Source organism: Oncorhynchus keta, chromosome 5 (assembly GCF_023373465.1).
Source record: "Oncorhynchus keta strain PuntledgeMale-10-30-2019 chromosome 5, Oket_V2, whole genome shotgun sequence".
Taxonomy (NCBI): Eukaryota; Metazoa; Chordata; class Actinopteri; order Salmoniformes; family Salmonidae; genus Oncorhynchus; species Oncorhynchus keta.
In genome coordinates this window covers 11,874,343-11,895,626 of record NC_068425.1, presented here as the reverse complement: position 1 = coordinate 11,895,626, position 21,284 = coordinate 11,874,343, and the positions used below count along the sequence as shown (strand labels likewise).

General features: G+C 45.3%; 2 protein-coding genes across 2 annotated transcripts; both read left to right on the top strand.

Moving 5' to 3' along the window:
- The first annotated feature begins 406 nt into the window (after nucleotides 1–406).
- LOC118370820 (frizzled-2-like) lies at nucleotides 407–5,085 on the top strand. The gene has a single exon (XM_035755983.2). It carries the CDS (start codon nucleotides 632–634, stop codon nucleotides 2,306–2,308), a length of 1,677 nt encoding a protein of 558 aa, XP_035611876.2. The 5' UTR covers nucleotides 407–631; the 3' UTR covers nucleotides 2,309–5,085.
- A 14,104-nt stretch (nucleotides 5,086–19,189) lies between these two features.
- LOC118370836 (uncharacterized) lies at nucleotides 19,190–20,930 on the top strand. Its single transcript, XM_052518306.1, has 6 exons — nucleotides 19,190–19,305; nucleotides 19,607–19,681; nucleotides 19,835–19,946; nucleotides 20,213–20,361; nucleotides 20,518–20,702; nucleotides 20,808–20,930. Exons 2-6 carry the CDS (start codon nucleotides 19,645–19,647, stop codon nucleotides 20,928–20,930), a joined length of 606 nt encoding a protein of 201 aa, XP_052374266.1. The 5' UTR covers nucleotides 19,190–19,305; nucleotides 19,607–19,644.
- Nucleotides 20,931–21,284: the final 354 nt, after the last annotated feature.

The following is a 21,284-nucleotide window of genomic DNA, read 5'->3' as shown; positions in this document are numbered from 1 at the left end:
CATCTCTACTACTTCAGCTCCCTGCTCACTGTAAATGTGTTACTGACACTGTTTGTCTTCTTCTTCCTTTCTTATCTGTCATTTCTCATGACGAATACAACTTGAAACTTGACAGATAGATAGATAGATAGATAGATAGATAGATAGATAGATAGATAGATAGATAGATAGATAGATAGATAGATAGATAGATAGATAGACGTTGGCGTTGTGAGCGAGGCTACACTACAGTATGGTTCATTCAGGGGGCGCATGCTGTACTGAAGTTACTCAAACTCTCTCAAGTTGATACTGCTCTGCAATTCCATTGGCTAGCAACACACTGGGAAGGGGGTGGGAATCTGTTTCCAGATCCCCCTTATCCCCATCCCTCCTCCTCTCGACATTACTTTGAAACTAACCACAGAAAGTTGCAGGGGGAACTTGAAACTGTCTGATTGGGCCATCCATGCAAGTTGCACAAAGGAAAAGTCAAGCAGCCTCTTGCAGGCGAGCAAACAGCAACAGGTTTTTGCTCACAGGGACAACGGCTTACATTTTTATTAATTATTCCGTTATTTATAGCCAAAATTCCGATGCTACGGAATATAAAAAGTATCTGTAAATTGTATTACTTTATCAGGCTAGATAGATGAGATTTTTTATTGATCAGCTCACAATGAAAATGGATTTTCAAACGAGTTATGTGACTTTTTTCGCACTGATCATGTCGTCATTGATGGTATCAGCGCAAGGGGATAATGGCATTGCTTTCCCGGACCACGGATTTTGCCAGCCTATTTCAATCCCACTATGCACGGACATCGCCTACAATCAAACTATCATGCCCAATCTGGTGGGACATTACAATCAAGAGGACGCAGGACTGGAGGTGCACCAGTTTTACCCCTTGGTGAAGGTACAGTGCTCGCCGGAACTTAAATTCTTCCTATGTTCAATGTATGCGCCTGTTTGTACAGTTTTGGAAAAGGCCATTCCACCCTGTCGCTCAATTTGCGAGAGGGCAAAGCACGGCTGCGAGGCGCTCATGAATAAATTTGGGTTCCAGTGGCCAGAACGCCTCCGTTGCGAGAATTTCCCCGTGCTTGGAGACGGGCACATTTGTGTTGGTCAGAATGAATCTACTGCCACTGCCCCGCCCGTACACATGCCAGTCCCTGGAACCCCTGGCGTCCATGTCTACTCCACATCAGACAGGCCTTTCCGCTGTCCATCTGTGCTCAAAGTCCCCACTTACCTGAATTATTCGTTTCTGGGGGAGCTGGATTGTGGAGCACCATGCGAACACTCCAGGAGCAGTGGAGGCTACATGTTCTTCAATGACAAAGAGATTTATTTTGCACGCATATGGATCCTCATCTGGTCATCTCTGTGCTGTGCCTCCACCCTATTCACCGTCACCACCTACCTAGTGGACATGCAGCGCTTCAAGTACCCGGAGAGGCCCATCATCTTCCTCTCTGGGTGCTACACCATGGTCTCCATAGCCTATATCGCTGGCTACTTCCTGGGGGACAAGGTGGTGTGCAATGACAGCTTCACCCCAGACGGATATAAGACCATAGTCCAGGGTACCAAGAAGGAGGGCTGCACCATCCTCTTCATGATGCTGTATTTCTTCAGCATGGCCAGCTCCATCTGGTGGGTCATCCTCTCCCTCACCTGGTTCCTAGCAGCTGGGATGAAGTGGGGGCATGAGGCTATTGAGGCCAACTCCCAGTACTTCCACCTGGCAGCCTGGGCTGTGCCCGCCGTGAAGACCATCAGCATCCTGGCCATGGGGCAGATCGAGGGGGACGTGCTCAGTGGGGTGTGCTTTGTGGGCCTCAACAGCTTGAACCCCATACGGGGCTTTGTCCTGGCCCCCCTCTTCATCTACCTCTTCATCGGTACCTCCTTCCTCCTGGCCGGCTTCGTGTCCCTGTTCCGCATCCGCACCATCATGAAGCACGACGGCACCAAGACGGAGAAGCTGGAGCGCCTGATGGTGCGCATCGGGGTGTTCAGCGTGCTCTACACTGTCCCCGCCACCATCGTCATCGCCTGCTTCTTCTACGAGCAGGCCTTCCGCCACCACTGGGAGAGAAGCTGGGTCAGCCGTAACTGTAAAGGCTTAGCCATCCCCTGCCCCATGCAGTACACCCCACGCATGACCCCCGACTTCACCGTCTACATGATCAAGTACCTGATGACGCTCATAGTGGGCATCACCTCCGGGTTCTGGATCTGGTCTGGCAAGACACTCCACTCCTGGCGCAAGTTCTATACCAGACTCTCAAATCGTAGGCACGGAGAGACCACTGTCTAGGGAGGGAGGTCAAAACACGGGACTTGTTTTTGGACATTCATTTGGATGTTTTATAGTGTGTTTTTCTCCCTCCTATTTGTTTACTCACTGTCAGAGACTCAGTGGTACTTTTATACATTGATCATCAGATACTGTCAGTATTTCTATGGAACATTGACATCATTTTTAAGAAGTCAAATATTGCATGCCAAAATCTAGCTTTAAGAGTCGGGGGGTGGGGGACGGGGGTCTTGACCAAAGGACAAACTGTTGCTCACCTGAAGAATGGCCAAACCTCAAAATGAACAAACAACAAAGGTGTTCAGTGGATGCCATTTGCTGAAGTGCTCTCTCTCTCTTCCCCCACTCTGTTCCTACTCCCTTTTTAAGTTATCAGCCATAAAACCTCTCCAGTGTGAGTGAGAATCCAGCTGGGAATACAGTGAGCGGGGGAAGGAAGGAGGACTGAAAGGACAGGCGGCCATTTTAAGACTTTATTTTCACTCTGTGAATGTGTGAGATGTAAATAGGAATTGTAAAGTATAATATTATATATTTGTATTTAAAGAAAGGACATGTTTTGTCGTCCGACAGCCGTAGTGCCTGGTTAACTCTAGCACCCCTTCTGAAAGGAGCCTTAGATGCACACACTGTCTGTCTCTTAGTGCTGTTTTCACTGGCAGTATGACACATACACATTTGAAGTTTCTCCTGTCAAACCCAGATCTGTAATCATTTTCCTTCTGATGTATCAGATCAGGGAAGCTGGGTTGTCGTAAAGGCAGTCTTTGGCTGTGCATTTTCCCTACTTAGCCCTTCTCCTTCCTCTCGTCTCCCCCCACCAATTAGATCCCTTGGAGCTGAGCTGGGTGGTAGGGGTGAAGACAAGGCTGCAGGGACACTGTGGTCATGCCTCCAGGGTGGGAAAGCTAGCCCTAATTGTCAGTACTACACTCCATTACCAAAAAGTAACACCAAAAAGATCCACTTCTGGAGACTGTTGCTCAAACTGTTCAAATAATAAAAAAGTAATTTGAAAAAACGGAATCAAAGAAGAATGTGGTATTTTAATGTTGTCACGTGAAAAGTGGTGTGAATCTGGCAACCACTAATCAACAAATGTATCTCACGTGATTTGCTGGGGGGGTGAGGGGATGGGAAGGTGACGACAAAATAAAAGCCACATGATTAGATGTTTTGTTTTGCTGTGTGTGTGTGAGTGTGTCCTGTGTTATCTTGACTAGCAGGATTATTTTCTTGAACTTGTCTATTTCGTTTGTCTTTGAATTGAAAAGTGATTTAGTTACCACTACATTACAGCTCAGAATGTGCTTGCAACATAGCTATAGCATGGAAATGTTAACGATACACATGTGGTCACTGTCTGAAAGTAAGGGTTTGTCGATGAGGGTTAGAAAAGGGGGTCCCTGTTACTATATTGTTCTGTACTACAGCACAAACTATGCGGTGTCATTTCGAGAGCTACCGTTATTTCTTATAACTGAGTGGTAACATGTTAATGCACAAAGATATAAGTGAAGTTACAAAATGGTGGTCTCTGCCCAACTTCCCCAGGTTCATCATAAATTCCCAGTTCCCTAATTAAATGACCATAAAAAGGATTTCTACATCATGTTATAAAGTTATGGTTCAACACAAATGTGATAGGATTGAAACCTGTATGTCTTATGGCCTGGCTTTGGTTGGAGTGGGCTTAGCTGTAGCTCGGTGTACGTTCCAGGTTCAAACTCACAATGCCCCCTTTGGGAACAATCCAAATGCTGGGCATTATAAACATCACTGTGCCTCTGTTGAAGAGGGGGATCACATTTGGGCTCTAATGTATGTCTTGAGGCCACGCAGTTTTATGGGCTGGACCCAATACAATGGCCTCCTTCACTCCAAAGTCATTCAATTACGAAGATGAGGTGATGTAAGAAGCCCTACTTTAACGTGCCCTTGTGTCTGGCTGTATGTATGAGAGCCTTGTCTGTCGGTAGACTTGCCCGTCTGTCCACATCTCTCTCTCAGCTATCTCTCTCTTGCTCTCTCATGATGTGTGGCTAAAATAGGCCTACTCAGAGAAGTCTCCATCACGCTGCCCTCGCCAATGTGTTGACAGTTGAGTCATACCCTCAACATCTGTTAGCTTTCAGACTGTGTGGCGACTGCCACGAGGATGCATTACCCTGACGCGGCTCTCCAAGGTACAGGGGGTGATGTAACACTGGATACCTGGAATGACATACCCTTAGATGGAATATTAGCTACTATGCCAATAAGAACTTGAGTATGCTACGTTGTGTGTGTGTGTGTATGTATTTCTTTGTGAACATGGCATTTGTCTCTACATGCAAGTGAAGCAAAGGAAAATAACAGTTCTTGGCTTCACAGAGTAGTTTATCTTTCAATAAACTTTTTAAAGTAAACACAACATTGATCTGGAATCCCCCGAGTGATGCTTAGCTGAAACTGAACCTCCTCTGTGGTGATGTAATGAAATAAATGACGTGCTGGCTGGAGAAAGTGGATACTCCCGGATCCCCAACACCTCCAGCACTGAGGCTATGAGGAATACTTCCAAAACATACTGTAAGCATACAGTGCCTTCAGAAAGTATTCACACCCCTTGACTTTTTCCATATTGTATTGTGTTACAGCCGGAATTTAAAAATTGTAATCAAGATTTTGGGTTACACACAATACCCCATATGTCAAAGTGAAATTATGTTTTTAGAAATGTTTAGAAATGAATTAAAAATGTAATGCTGAAATGTCTTCAGTGAATAAGTATTCAACCCTTTTGTTATGACCTAAATAAGTTCAGGAGTAAAAATGTGCTTAACAAGTCACATATTAAGTTGCATGTACTCACTCTGTGCAATGATAGTGATTAACGTGAATTTGAAATGACTACCTCATCTCTGTACCCCACACAAACAATGATCTGTAAGGTCCCTCAGTCGAGCAGTGAATTTCAAGCACGGATTCAACCACAAAGACCAGGGAGGTTTTCCAATGGTTCACAAACAAGGGCAGCTATTGGTAGATGGTAAAAAAAAAAAGAAGCGTACATAGATTATCTCTTTGTGCATTGTGAAGTTATTAATTACACATTGGATGGGGTATCAATACACACAGTCACTAAAAAGATACAGGTGCCCTTCCTAACTCAGGTGCCGGAGAGGAAGGAAACCGCTCAGGGATTTCACCATGAGGCCAATGGTGATTTTAAAACAGTTACAGAGTTTAATGGCTGTGATAGGAGATAACTGAGGATGGATCAACAATATTGTAGAAGTTACTCTACAATACTAACATAAATGACAGAGTGAAAATAAGGAATCCTGTACAGAATAATCTTGTTTGCAATAAGGCACTAAAGCAATACTTTAAAAAACAATGTGGCAAAGAAATGAACTTTTTGTTCTGAAAACAAAGCTTTATGTTTTGGAAAATACAACACATTACTGAGTACCACTCTTAATATTTTCAAGAATGGTGGTGGCTGCATCATGTTATGGGTAGGTACGCTTGTCATCAAAAAGGACTAGGGAGTTTTTTTTACGATAAAAATAAACGGAATAGAGCTAAGCACAGGCATAATCCTAGAGGGAAACTTAGTTCAGTCTGATTCCCAACAGACACTGGGAAACAAATTCACCTTTCAGCAGGACAATTACCTGAAACACAAGGCCAAATATACACTGGAGTTGCATACCAAGACGACATCAAATGTTCCTGAGTGGCCCAGTTTTGACTTAAATCATCTTGAAAATCTATGGCAATACTTGATAATTGCTGTCTAGCAATGATCAACAACCAACTTGACAGAGCTTAAAGAATTTCTTAAAGAATAATGGGCAAATATTGTACAATCCAGGTGTGCAAAGCCCTTAGAGACTTACCCAGAAAGACTCACAGCTGTAATCGCTGCCAAAGGTGATTCTAACATGTATTGACTGATAGGGTTGAATACTTATCTAAATCAATACACAGTGTTTTATTTTCCATTGATTAATTCATACATTTTATCATTTTTATTCCGCTTTGACATTATAGAGTATTTTGTTAACGACAGTTGACAAAAAAAAGACAATTAAATCCATTTGAATCCCACTTTGTAACAACAAAATTTGGAAAAAGTCACATGGTGTGAATACTTTCTGAACAGCTCCTGCATGTAAGAATGGGATTACCAATTTCTCACCTAATCTACAACAAGAAATCTATAGAGGTAGACTTGACGATATGCAGGGCTTGAACAGTTTGTACTCGCTGAAGACCACTGGATATTTCCCCTTGTCAGATAAGATCTATCGTTTGTCTGTCTTGTATAGAAAGAGGGGGCAGTGTATGGCATGGCACAGTATAAGTACCAGGATGGTAACGACTGACAGGTACAGTATGTGTGATTTAGGACAGCAAAAGAGACCATGCCTTGTTGGGGGAAAAATACATAAATCTACCTGTCCCACTTATGTTCTGCTCCTCAACACCTCTTTGTGCCTCAGCCCGAGCTCCCCCTTTATTTCTCCTCCCTGCCCCCCTCTTCTCTTTACTCAGATGAATGGGGGGAATGCAGTGAGTCAGTGGAGCAGCGCCGAGACCTTGGCCCAGTGACAGTCTCCTGTGAGCTGCCTCACCTCACTCGCTGAAACCCGACTAGCTCCGTGTAAACAGGGCTGCCTGGCCTGAAGGCCCGCTTCCTGCGCTTAACTCAACTTAATGGCTGGCTTGTTTGGCTTTTCACTGAAGCAGAGAGAGATGAATGAGGAGAGAGAGAAAAGAGGAGGGGGGGGCTGGGTGGTGGCAGGTAGAGTCTAAGATTGTTACAAGGGGTGGGCGGGAGAGGGGGTTTGGAAGGTATTTTGGAAAATTCACTTTAATAGGGGCGCTTTTTTTCTTCCTCTCAAGGTAAGAAAGAAGGGAACAAAAGGAGTATCAGGATAGGGAAAGATGTTGCTGCCATAACCTGAAAACTAAACAGAAACAGATGCCCAGATTCACTTTGAGTTTCGCCAGCAAAGCCCTGTTCACTTGATATTCTCAGTTAGGAAACCTGAAGCCTGATAGCATGACTCAGCAGGGAGACTGCAGACATTTACATGGTTTATACCTGATAGCTATTGCACATTTGTCCTTTTTATGTAGAGGTATGATGACTATCACCCTGTACACAGGTCTCACATTTATTGCATAGAGACACATCAATCAAGGTAAATGTATTACCAGGAAGGAAAGTTGCTGTCTATGTAGACCAGATATTGTCTGTTTTGTGCATGTTATTGACCAAGTCCCTTCTAGGTGGTCTCAGCTAAGCTTGTCTATGCTGTGGATTAGCTCTCTCTCTTTGTTGGTCTGAGATCTGCCATGCTGCCATATTCGAGGGCAAGAAGGGACAAGCAGAAGATTGGGCAGAAAGAGAGAAGGAATGCTCATCCAAAGAATGTTAATAATGTGATCTCATATCCCCCTGATTGAAAGAAGCCCTCAAGAGGCTGTTAACAAAGATGGATCATGTTGTTGGTCTGAAAAAAAGAGACAAATATGGGGAGTGAAAAAAGTTGCTCTCTGTGAAAGTTTGCATGAAAACAGATGAAGGTAAAAATAAATAAAAAAGACCCAGACTTCGGTCTGTTACTAATCAAGTCTTGCTCTGATCTCAGAGAGGAGTATCATGCTCTGAGCGCTTATGCTCAGTTGGTTATAGTCAGACATTAGCCCTGCTAAATCAGGGCAGTTTAGATTTTCCAGGACTCTCCATATCTTTGGATCTCGTTTTCCCCTTGAAATCAAAACAGGAAGTCCAATATGTTCCCTCTCCTCCTATTCCCTGCATGGATTGCTTCCTGAGGCCACCGTATAGATTTAGGGGAGGGGTAATCAGAGAGTTGGCAGGAGAAAGGAAGTTAAAATGTGCATTTTCAGTTTCTATGTTACAGAGGCCCTCTGCTTCAATATAGTGATATCCTGCTCAGTCATAGTGCTTCTCTTCGGGCAGACCCATTGCAAATGGCCATGAAATGCATTTCAACATGAGTGTTTTTAATGTCCTGTCCTGGTTTTATCAGTATGCTGTGAGAGTCTTTGTGGAGATAGTTCTGAGTTGTAGATTTATTAGGCAGCAGTTGAAAAGTTCACAGATTCCTTAACTGGACACTATCAGGGGAAAAGATACACAGAAAGAGAAGGGAATGGATATTTGGAAAGCCTACTGATCTTACCAACTGGCCACTCAGTCAAGATAGTCCATGGTCTGTTCTGGGGCTCAGAGGAGTTGTAAGTTAACTACAGCAGTAGGGAAGGGAACAGAACAGAAGCAGACAACAACTGTGGTGGCAGAGCCTCTGTTACAGCCAGCCTCACTTGCTCCACCCCCTCCTTGGTTCACTCTCACACCCCACACACACCATTTGTCTGGGGTTTTATGACCCACAGAGTACATACAGGCCATTCAGAGGTGGCTTCAGTGAGATAGACGGGTGGGGCCCAGGCTAGGCAGGCACACACACACACACAGACACAGACACACACACAGACTATTTTAAAGGGGATAACTATTCCTCTGTGCATGCTTGGAGTAAACCGCTCAGGTCCCAGGCCCTATCGTAGAAAACCACGGGGTGTGTGGTAAAGAGAGCGGGAGTCTGGGTGTGTGGTAGAGAGAGAAAGAGTCTGGGGGTGTGTGGTAAAGAGTGGGAGTCTGGGTGTGTGTGGTAGAGAGAGAGAGAGAGAGAGAGTCTGGGGGTGTGTGGTAAAGAGAGCGGGAGTCTGGGTGTGTGGTAGAGAGAGAGAGAGTCTGGGTGTGTGTGGTAAAGAGAGCGGGAGTCTGGGTGTGTGTGGTAAAGAGAGCAGGAGTCTGGGTGTGTGTGGAGAGAGAGAGAGTCTGGGGGTGTGTGGTAAAGAGCGGGAGTCTGGGTGTGTGTGGTAGAGAGAGAGAGTCTGGGGGTGTGTGGTAAAGAGAGCGGTAGTCTGGGTGTGTGTGGAGAGAGAGAGAGTCTGGGGGTGTGTGGTAAAGAGAGCGGGAGTCTGGGTGTGTGTGGAGAGAGAGAGAGTCTGGGGGTGTGTGGTAAAGAGAGCGGGAGTCTGGGTGTGTGTGGAGAGAGAGTGTGGGGGTGTGTGGTAAAGAGCGGGAGTCTGGGTGTGTGTGGTAGAGAGAGAGAGAGAGAGAGAGAGAGAGAGAGAGAGAGAGAGAGTCTGGGGGTGTGTGGTAAAGAGAAGGAGAGGGAGTCTGGGGGTGTGTGGTAGAGCGAGAGAGAGTCTGGGTGTGTGTGGTAGAGAGTGGGAGAGGGAGTCTGGTGGTGTGTGGTAGAGAGAGGGAGTCTGGGGGTGTGTGGTAGAGAGGGAGAGGGAGTCTGGGGGTGTGTGGTAGAGAGAGAGAGAGAGAGAGAGAGAGAGAGAGAGGGAGTCTGGGTTTGTGTGATAGAGAGAGGGTCGAGAGAGAGAGATTTCACTTCTGTATATTATCTACCTCACTTGCTTTGGCAATGTTAACAAATGTTTCCCATGCCAATAAAGCCCCTTGAATTTTGAGAGAGAGAGAGAGAGAGAGAGAGAGAGAGAGAGAGAGAGAGAGAGAGAGAGAGAGAGAGAGAGAGAGTGTCTGGGTGTGTGTGGTAGAGAGGGTCGAGAGAGAGGGAGCGCCCATGAGCTGCTCCAGCTGCTGCCCAGAGTGGTGCTGACAGCTGCGTTACGGATATTTTGGGAGCCTGGAGTTCGCCTGGGATAATAACGGGCTTGATTTGGAGGAGAGAGGGGGGTTGATACATAGCCAGACACCACACTGTGTACACAACCATGCCACTCCTCGGGCCATGGCGCGAGTATAGGTTAACAATCTGGTGATGAGAATACAAACAGAGCACTGGGGGGAATTATTCTAGTCAATGTCATCATCTTCTATTGTGTTAGTGCAACTGACTGTGAGTGATCTCCTATAATAAGAAACTCCAGCAACTGTTGTGCTCCAGGCAGTACATGAAACAGTCTAATACAACTCTAATCCAACCTGTATACGACCCAGACAGTTCTGTTTGAGTAGGTTTCCAACTATTGTTGTCCTGACTCCCGTGGCACAGAGCCCTTGCTAAGACAAACACAAACACGGGTGGTCAGTTAGGTTGAAGGATTGGGGTGAAAGCACTTACTGTCCCACCTCAGTGCACAGGAAGCCCCCTGTCTGACGTAGCTGTGTTCACTGGTTAGAGCTCGCTGCCTGGCCTTCTGAATCAGCCCCCGTCTGTATAGTAGCTGTGTGGTACAGCACAGAGAGCTCCGATGGCAACTCAACTGACCTACAGACCTGAAGCTGAGAGAGGGCGGGGTTCACGGGCTAGAATAGACCTCCACGACTGATGTTAAGATTTCGTGGCTTGTTAGAACCCTAAACCTACACTCTACAATATAGGAAACTAGCGGCACTAGCCTTAGGGTTACAAAACATATGAAATGGTGCAAGACAAGACATATATATTTTTTTTTTGAATATGTCCAAATAATTCAATTAGAAAACATAGAAATGTGACATTGTAGTTAAATATCACAATTATAACGCTCATGTCATCTAATCACAATGCTTCCTTGGCATCTCAACTTAGTTAACGTAAGTTGTATACATCTGAAATTAACGATACCGTATGTTCTATCCATTCTATTTCTACAGTTCCTCTCCTCTGTGGTTCTGCAGGCTCTGGAACCCTTCAGGCTCCAGGTGATGACTAATTTCTTCGGCTCCTTTCTGGCGAGTGTCGATCCCCGTTTTAATGGGAGCCTTCTTAACTGCTCTTTCAGAGGAATTTACAACCCTGGCCCTCATGCCTCACGCACACACTCGGCCCACGAGATGGGAGGGAGGTGAGCACACTGGCGCATTGTCCTGACACAGCCAGGAGTGGAAATGTACCACCAGAAGCAAGGTGGTGGGACTGGCAGCAGGGCATGTGCTCCTGTGCATGTGATTGCGTGCCTGTATGTGTAAGTGAGTGAATGAGTGAATGGATAAAGGAGAAGGGCTGTAGCTCTGTAGGTTCTCTCTGTAATTTATCTCTCCCTCTGCAGCGTAATCACTTCCATCTGAGCCCTTCCCAAAGAGAGAGAGAGAGAAATGGTGGAGGGGCCTTGTCAAGGAGGTGAGAGTTAAACACACACACCCATATCATATGCACACACTCATAAATAACCCATATTCTAGCAGACACACAACACCCACTAATATACACATCCAGTCTACATATTCTCATTCCAAAAACATACTAACAGTAGAACAGTCAGTCACATTCTACAAAGCTTTCAGACAAGCAAAATCACCCTAACAGTCATATCCAGTCTCGCACCACTCATCAAATCCTTCTGGGACATTATTACATTTGCTACTACTAGCCCTCTAAACCAGTCATATCAGAAAAAACAACAACATTTAATATCATTGAAAAAATTAGCCCACTCTATCAATAGAAATTGATTGAGCAACTCTTAGCATTGTGTGGTTATGGTAAGGGCATGAGACCGCATTTTCTAATTTCCTTCCTTCAATCCTGAGGTTTTTTCTTCCTCTTTTTGTTGGGGGTGGTTCCATCCGTCCTGCTGCACATGTTGAGCCGTATGTTGGAAGGCCTTGGGGAGAGACAGACAGACTCTTCAGACCAGACGTTCATGGTCAACGTGCAGCGCAACTAATAATAATCAAATTTTAAAAAACAGGCCCTTCGGCACAGCAAACCCTCTGCCAAGTGGACCGCTCAGATAGATCTCCGCTGTACCGCTGACCACAGGGACAACTAAAGTAGGCCAATCCTAATGCCGAATGAGGTCTTATCAGTTCTGTGTCGTCCTTCACCATCCTTCAGACCAGAGGCTGAATGAGAAGATGAAAGTAAAAAGAGAAGAATAAAAGGTGAAAGGAGAGATGTAGTGTGATCGAGAGAGAGAACATTCCTGAAGCGTCTGCAGGCTACATAGAGACAGTGAATAGAGGCCCCGAAGGCTTGGATTTAGTGGTGTCTGCTGCCTGCCAGTGCTGCTGGTTTGAAAATTGCCTCTGAATCACCAGAAAAAGTATCCTAAATTACACCATGCCCCCTTGGCACACATTACAGTATTAAACATTCTGAGGAGGAGAGGAGGTGCATGACTTTACATAAGAGTTCTTCTATCTCTAGTGAGCAACATCCTCTGCTGCTCTTCCATCCCTAGTCACGCACACTGGGTTAGCTCACTTCTACATGTCCTGTTATCCTGGGTGACACAGGGCAGCCACTCTGTCATGGTTTTAGCACTGTTATAAATGTCTGCTTGTGCTAAATATTTGTTTTCTTCTGCTGGGTCAATATGTCTAATAACTAATGAGGGTCCTGAAATCCTACAAATTGGGGTTGCTGGCCTGGGTGTTGGCTGAATTAGGGATTGACAACACAATCCTCAATAACAGAAGACTTGCTGGGAGCCCATCCAATGTCCTGGGGATGTTGAGTACTACTACTGACCTAGTTACTGACATTACAGGGGCTGGGAGGGCCACGTAGAGCAGCAGGCAGGTCCCACAGCAGACAGACAGCAGTCTCCTGTCTCTATCGAAGCCAGCCAGAGGCCCAATGGGCCTGTTTCACTGTAGGCCAGGGAGACAAACCTTCAGCCCAGCCCGCCGCCATGGGTCCAGCATCCGGCTGATGGATACACTTGGATCCACTAACAGGCAGGGTGGCATGCAGTAAGAGTGCTCGTAAAACACCGGGCATAAATTGTGAGTTTATCAATAAGGAATGCTGTTCAGATGGGGGGTGATTGGATGGAGAGAGCGATGGAGGTGGTGGAGCTGTAGCCTTAGCTGATACCAGCTGTCTGAATAAACTCTAATTAGCACCACCACACCCTTGACGCTTGGAGGTGACAGGAGCAAATGTTCCTAGTGAACCACCCAGGAACAACAGCCTAAATAACATGGGAGAATGACTGTGTGACAGGTGACCACGTCACCTCCTGGACCAAATGGCCTGGTGAAACATATCAGACACAGAATGCAGACATTCAAAACGACAACAAAAACAAATCAACTCAACGATGTGTGAATTCAAGCTGCAGTGTTATTCTTACACCCTTGCCTCCACCACCGTAAAAATGCTGGACATTCCAGAAAAAGAAGAACAACAAAATAACCAATCCCTGATAACAATTCAATATTGGGAAAGACAATAGGCTACACAGGATCTAAACTGCATTATGATGAGTCACAGCATTCTCCCCCAATTTACGATAGAATAGTGTGGGCATTGTCATGGGTATATGGTTTTAGCATCGGGCTGGATCTTAACCGAAGCCGTCCCCTCCCTCCTTAACCCAAATTCTCATACACCTCTCTCTTCTCCCGAAAGAGCTCAATTCCCATGATGCATCCCACTAACTGATACAATGATAATAACACATTAAGTACAATGATGCAACATGTGACCTAAGTAGAACACCTGATATGTTGTTTTACCTCTATGAGACCCAGTACAATGCACACACACACACACACACACACACACACACACACACACACACACACACACACACACACACACACACACACACACACAGTGTTGTGAATCCTCTCTTCCTGTGACTAAATGAGCTGTTAATGAACTGTCTGTCCTCCAGGAGCCACAGTGTGTGCAGTCAGTCACTCAGAGAACCATCTGATATATATTGATCGTGTTTAACTTCATCCTCTCAAGTCCCTGCTTGTCTTACTTGCTGAATTGCTGACCTCCAGGATCTGAGCTAAGCATGACTAAAAGCGTGTGATTATAGGTTTTAGTGAAAAGACTCAGGGCATTTTAGATAAAGCCTCATTACTCTATAGGGCCCTTAAAACCTCTCATCATTGTCACAGCAATTCCCATGTAGGGAATCATGATCACCTTTCTGTTAACCTCATCTAAGGCCTCTGTAACCCCCTCGCCCTTCCCTGTGCTGGTTAATACTGACCCTCTGGTAGATGTTGTCTGTGGTGACGACTTTCACACAGGCCACATAATCCACATGGCAACAGGAGTGTGGCACGAAACGAATATTCCCATGAGAGCTCTGCAGGAGCCAGTCAGTGTAGTTCTCTGCACCACAACAACGGAACTGAAACACACATATACACTATCAAAGTTTGTTTCTCACAGAGACTATTCCCCTGGTAAAGAGTGAATAGCACGCTGCTTACTGCATGCTATAGGTCAACGATGGCAACCTTATCCCCGGGGCTGTGCTGTACGATCACCTCGTTGACTTTCAGTGTGATCCTGACACAAAAAGCATTTTCACCCTTGTCAATCAAGCAATACTAGTTGAATTCCCTGGAAAACATACAGTGATCATCTGCAGTAGGTTGAGACAGCCGAGCAGAGTCATGTTTACCTTGTTTCTGAAGACATAGAAGAGAATCCCAGACACTATCTGCAGGCTGAGGATCAGCATTAGGAAGTGTGTGAACAGAGTACAAACAACTAAGATGTTACTTCTCCAAAAGCAAAATGCAAACGTGGCAGAGCTAGGACAGGTTATGATTTAGAATGTGAAGATGGAACACGGCATATTGACTGTTCTCCAAAACATAAAGCCCCAAGTTACCATATCTCACACTGTGCTGCACTACCCACCAATCCAAGGTGCAGACGGCTGTCTGACCACGCCCCAATGCTACCCAGGAAGGCCAGCAGGGAGACGATGATACCCACCACTATGAGGAGGATGGAGGTGTGAGACATGCCCTGGGATATGTGGGTGAAAGACTCCATTTCTGTGTAGGTGGGCTGAGACATAGCCCCGACCATGACCAGGGCCAAGCCAGACACCTGGTAGAACATTAACACATGCCATATAAATCACAGGTTAGTCAAACAACTGCAGTTTTCTCAATATAACCTTTAAACATTTTTAATGGTTCACTCTAGAGCAATTGCAGTCAGGCACATATGTGTTCCATGAAAGTGCCCCTGGAGTGATCAGGACAGGTAGTGGTGTATATTTGAGGACATTGTGCGTGTAAGAGGTGAATGTATGACTTACCCAGAATAGAGCGTTTAGGAGGATAAAGAAGAACTTTCTTCAGAAAGATTTATACAGGAATTTTTGTAGTCCACATCCAATATTTTTGATTTTATAGTCACTTCTCTATATTTGTATTACTTGTACAACTTTGCCTATACCTACATATTTGTTGTACTAATAGGCTAAAGAAAATATCAGTTAGGGTAGGTACACGGGAACATTTTGTACTTCATTGAGCGTTTTGACAAATATGCATACCAGTACAGATCTAACACCAAAACCATGAGACTCACCTGAAATGTGTACAAACACCTGGAATTCTTGAATAGGCGGCTCAATTAACATAGCATTTCTATAGCTCCAAATGTCTATATTACTTGTCAGAGAGAGAGAGAGAGAAGCAAAATAAGTTATCAGCGACACGATTTAGATAAAGCAAGTGGACTGCATCAGCTAGGCCCATCCTTGAAATGATTCAGTTGACATCATCACAACAATTAACTGTAAAACCAACTGGATATGATGGGTGTAGTTTCATGAGTTTGCCCAGTTGTTGTGATACTGTAACACTGTTACATGAATTGAAAAGAAATATAAGCAAACGGGAACTAGGAAGGGTATTCACGATTGTTCCCTTCTCTCGTTTAATCTCGGACTGTTATTTATGACGGACTTGTTTTTGTCAAAAGTCCATGATGTCCTATCGAAACAAACACCTTAGGCCAGTTAAAGTTGCCCCTAGACGTTGATCTTGGGCCAGTTTCGCATTTCCCCTACTAATGGTTAATGTTAGGATTGGGGAAGGGGAAGCTGTTGAGCCAACACCAGCGATGTAGCCTGCTGAGCGATGTAAGTCGGTCGCAGAATGGCAGAAAATAGCCGTACGAGATGCGGTGCGTCCGGTGGGCGCGTCATTGTTTCTACTTGGGTCACAGTTGAGTCATATTCCCCACACACGGAGCAGTACTATTGGTTACATTTTCACTTGGAAATTCCATCCGTTGTCCATTTGGTACAGGGTGGAATTCGGGATCAGATGCCCTGCCACCTTTGGTGCCCGAGGCTTGGTTCTTTTTCCGTCTCTGGCCTATTGATGATCATGCGCTTTTAAGAGGTTGGTTAAAGCTATTTATTGTATAACAATAATCCAAATTGTTCCAAAATAACATATTCCTACCAATTCCAAACATGTCTTCAAAGTGTTATTTTGGTAAATTCAGGAATTTGTTTGGTAGTGGTATTTGGTTATGTGAGATTTTAAATGAGATCTCTCAAGAACTGAGTTGGTAACCGAGACAGTGGTGGTGGAACCAGCCAAATGGATGTATGCTTGGGGTCATTGTCCATTTGGAAGACCCATTTGCGACCAAGCTTTAACTGATGTCTTGAAATGTTGCTTCAATATATCCACATAATTTTCCTCCCTCACAATGCCATCTATATTGTGAAGTGCACAAGTCCCTCCAGCAAAGCACCACCACAACATGATGCTGCCACCCTCGTGCTTCACGGTTGGGATGGTGTTCTTCGGATTGCAAGCCTCCCTCTTTTTCCTCCAAACATAACTATGGTCATTATGGCCAAACAGTTCTATTTTTGTTTCATCAGACCAGAGGACATTTCTTCAAAAAGTATGACCGTTGTCCCCCTATTCAGTTGCAAACTCTAGTCTGGCTTTTTTATGGCGGTTTTGGAGCAGTGGCTTCCTCCTTGCTGAGCGCCCATTCAGCAAGCGCCCTTGCTGTTGTTCTGGGATTGATTTGCACTTTTTGCACCAAAGTACGTTCATCTCTAGGAGACAGAACGCGTCTCCTTCCTGAGCGGTATGACGGCTGCGTGGTCCCATGGTGTTTATACTTGCGTATTATTGTTTGTACAGATGGACGTGGTACCTTCAGGCTTTTGGAAAATGCTCCCAAGGATGAACCAGACTTGTGGAGGTCACAATTTGTTCTCTGAGGTCTTGGCTGATTTCTTTTGGTTTTCACATGATGTCAAACAAATAGGCACTGAGTTTGAAGGTAGGCCTTGAAATACATCCACAGGTACACCTCCAATTGACTCAAATGATGTCAATTAGCCTATCAGATGCTTCTAAAGCCATGACATCATTTTCTGGAATTTTCCAAGCTGTTTAAAGGCACAGTCAACTTAGTGTATGTAAACTTCTGACCCACTGGAATTGTGATACAGTGAATTATAAGTGAAATAATCTGTCTGTAATCAATTGTTGGAAAAATGACTTGTGTCATGCACAAAGTAGATGTCCAAACCAACTTGCCAAACTATAGTTTGTTAACAAGACATTTGTGGAGTGGTTGACAAACAAGTTTTAATGACTCCACCCTAAGTGTATGTAAACTTCCGTCTTCAACTGTGAAGTACAGCTACCCCAAACAACGACTTATAGTATGTTCAAGTATTTTTACTTCATTACTTTACACCATTGAGGTTTACTTTGCTAGTTACATTTATTGGAGGGTTTTGTTCTCTCAGGAGGCCCAGAAGAAGGTGTCAAGGTTCCTAGTGAAGCTGAGGCTGAAGAGTCCGTCTTGGAGCTCTGATGACAGGTCCAGTTCGGAGTCAGAGCGAGCTAACGCTGAAGTCCGCCAGGGGAAGTCCGCTACATCCCCAGATAACATTGACAGCGGCAGGAAGAAGATCAAGTTCCCACTCCTCCTGCCCAAGACAGCCGTGGCTGTGACCACCGCCAACCCACTTCTCACTCAGAATGACCGGCCCAGCGTGAAGCTTTCTGCCAAGACAGAAAAGGCCCATAAGACTGTGATGGTGGCCGGTATCCCAGAGGAGATTGGTGTTGGAGCTAAGGTCATGCAGAAAAACTTACCGGCCAAACCGAAGTACAGCTGGTCACGGCCCAGTCGAAGTGGAGAAGATGACAAAGTCCAGGGCAAAGTCAAAGACTTCTACAAGACCAAACTAGGTAAACAGAAAGAAGATAACATCCTGCCAATAGCCAAAGAACCCTGGATAAAAGGGTCCTTCCATGGAGCAGAGCAAGGCAGTGTAGACTCAACCAAGCCATGACAGATTCAGACAGACTCAAAGCTAGAGAGATCACCAAGAGAAGCGGAACCATCCGCTGTGAGAATCTCCAACAAAGTCCCAACCGACAGATGTCAGAGCGATTCAAACCCAGGGATATCACCAAGAGGATTTTTTTTTTTTACCTTTATTTAACTAGGCAAGTCAGTTGAGAACAAATTCTTATTTTCAATGACGGCCTAGGAACAGTGGGTTAACTGCCTGTTCAGGGGCAGAACGACAGATTTGTACCTTGTCAGCTCGGGGGATTTGAACTTGCAACCTTTCGGTTACTAGTCCAACACTCTAACCACTAGGCTACCCTGCCGCCCCGTGATGAGCTCCAGCAAAGGCCCAACCAGCCAATGCCAAAGCCAGATAAAGCTGCCCTGGTTAAACTCCCGGCGATTCCACGGCAGAGATGCCAGACAGCACCATCAACACAGAGGACCTGGAGGAGTTCCTAAACTCACTGTCAGTACCTACCCTCTGCTCCATACTTACCATTCATACCTATTCTGTTCCCCACAACTGTCACTGTTATTCCCTGACACCTCTATGTGCTTGTGCCTGTTTGCCTGTAGGGGCATGACTCGTATTGAAGACCTGGCAACTACGGTGCCTGACGATCCCCAGATCGATGCCCAGTCTGATGGTAAGTAGCATGCATACTGTTAGCCTGTCTTCTATTGTCAACTAATACTAGCTACCAATACAAAACCCCTTTTTTAAAATGAATTAATTAATGATGATCTTCTATTGTACATGTATTTTGAAGTGATGTTCCTATGTTATGGGCAACAATCAAACAATCATATCTATTGTCTATTCTACCACCTGTAGCCTTCAAAGAAGTCTTTGAGCAGTTTGCAAAGAACAGCGATGGCTCTCTCAATGAGGAGGGCCTGGCGTCCACACTGGACAGAGTGGGGATCAGTATCAGCCCAGAGGAGGTGAAGAAAGCCCTGCAGAAGGCTGACTACGACATATGTTTCTGCCTCAGTATCTGGAATTACCCCAAAATATAACAACGTGCTTTCCATTATAAACATGTTAGAACAGAATACATAAAAATAGTTTGTGTCCCAAATGACCCCCTGTTCCCTATATAGTGCGGGACATTTGTACCCATATAGGGCTCTGGTCAAAAGTAGTGCACTATAGGTTGCCTTTTGGGGTGCAGTCCTACACATTCCCTTAGTTGACATGAGTTGACAGGCTGGCTGACTGGCTGTTTTTGTTTCTTGGCTTCAGAGGACGGAGAGGTGGGGTTTCAAGATTTCCTGCATGTGATGGCGGACAGCCAGCGTTTCTCCAAGTGTGTGAAAGGTGAAGATCCCCGACTAAGATGTTGCCTTCACTAAACACATCTGGATTCACACGTAAATATGAACATACGACTCACAGAGCTGCCATAGCGTTTGTGAGACTGTATTAAGATGGTGCTTACTGTCCTCTCTCTCACTCCTTTCTGAGCTGAAGGAGCGGACCCATCCCAGTCTGTTGAGGTGTGTGAGACAGTGTTTTACAAGGCCCTGACCAGGATGCTGGCTGCTGGTATCCTGTCCAGTGGTACTACAACACAGATAGTACAGTAAGCCATTCTAAGTCATGCTACTTTCTTTTTGTATATGAATAGCCGACCGACATCATGTGAAGCTATACATGAGTGTGTACTAACTGTATGTCGTCAAAGATTATGTAAGTTAACAAGACATTTTCAGGGGAAAACAAAAATAAACAACTTTTCATTGCAGTATCTTATGAATTTTCAATAAACGTTATCTGTTTACACAGAAATAATACATTCTGGTGGTCAGCTGTGTCAGCCATATTTGACTGTCCCCTACCTTTGACCAGGTACTACCATAAAAAGACTCTGAGGCTGATCCGGCGTGCCGTGCGACCAGACAGGGAGGACGGGGACCATGTTCTCACCTACTACACCAAGGGAGCTCATCTCATAGGCCTGAAGAGCAACCAGCTCCTCAAGTACATCCAGCCAGTGGGTGAGCTAACACATGATAACACCCAGCACATACAGTACTCCTTTCTCCCTCATCCCTATATTCATATTGAACTGCTTCAGCTTTCATACTCTCCTAGTCCAATTTATATTGATTGGCAGAGGAGTGATGAGGGACTGTTGTTGTTTTGATGTGCAGAGACAATTGCCCAGAGCCAGAAGGAGAAGGACAGCCCGTACTTGAGGCATCCCAGCCTTAACGTGGCCTACACCTCCTGGGACCCCCGACGCATGTCCCCGAACCCTGCACAGAGGGCCAAAATGATCTGCCTGAAGTCTGTCAAGACCTGGAAGACCATTGAGATTGAGGATCACATCAGACAAGTAATTTTTTTTTAAATTGAAATTTGTGAGAAATATAGAAAGGCAGAGAAAATATGTTGCTACTCTTCAACCTTTCGGTTACTAGTCCAACACTCTAACCACTAGGCTACCCTGCCGCCCCGTGATGAGCTGCAGCAAAGGCCCAACCAGCCAATGCCAAAGCCAGATAAAGCTGCCCTGGTTAAACTCCCGGCGATTCCACGGCAGAGATGCCAGAGGAGTTCCTAAACTCACTGTCTTCTTGTATTTGTACCAGCAGTCAATCAAGCACCATGGGATGGAGAAAATGGAGACGATCACGCCTGTGAAGATGAAGGTGAACATGTCCATGAAGGAGAGGGACCACCTCACTTACAATGAGATCAACCAGATAAGGCAGAAGGTAAGACGGATTTGAATTGAATGTATGACGATATTGATGCATTCAGTCCCACATTGAAGTTCTCTCTGTGTCTGTCTCTGTCTCTGTCAGTCCAGTCTAAATCAAGTCTGAAGGTGTACCTGAAGGACCTGACCCAGCTGAAGCGTAGGGACATGTGGAACTCCTGGGGCTCCCTTCAGTGTTACTGTGCCCTCCACAGC

Excerpts from the sequence above, each read along its gene's own strand:
- LOC118370820 (XM_035755983.2), top strand. The coding sequence starts at position 632 with ATGAGATTTTTTATTGATCAGCTCACAATGAAAATGGATTTTCAAACG.
- LOC118370836 (XM_052518306.1), top strand. The coding sequence starts at position 19,645 with ATGGCGGACAGCCAGCGTTTCTCCAAGTGTGTGAAAG. Across the intron at positions 19,682-19,834 it reads TTTCTCCAAGTGTGTGAAAG|GAGCGGACCCATCCCAGTCT; the intron begins GTGAAGATCCCC and ends TCTGAGCTGAAG. Across the intron at positions 20,362-20,517 it reads CAAGTACATCCAGCCAGTGG|AGACAATTGCCCAGAGCCAG; the intron begins GTGAGCTAACAC and ends TTTGATGTGCAG.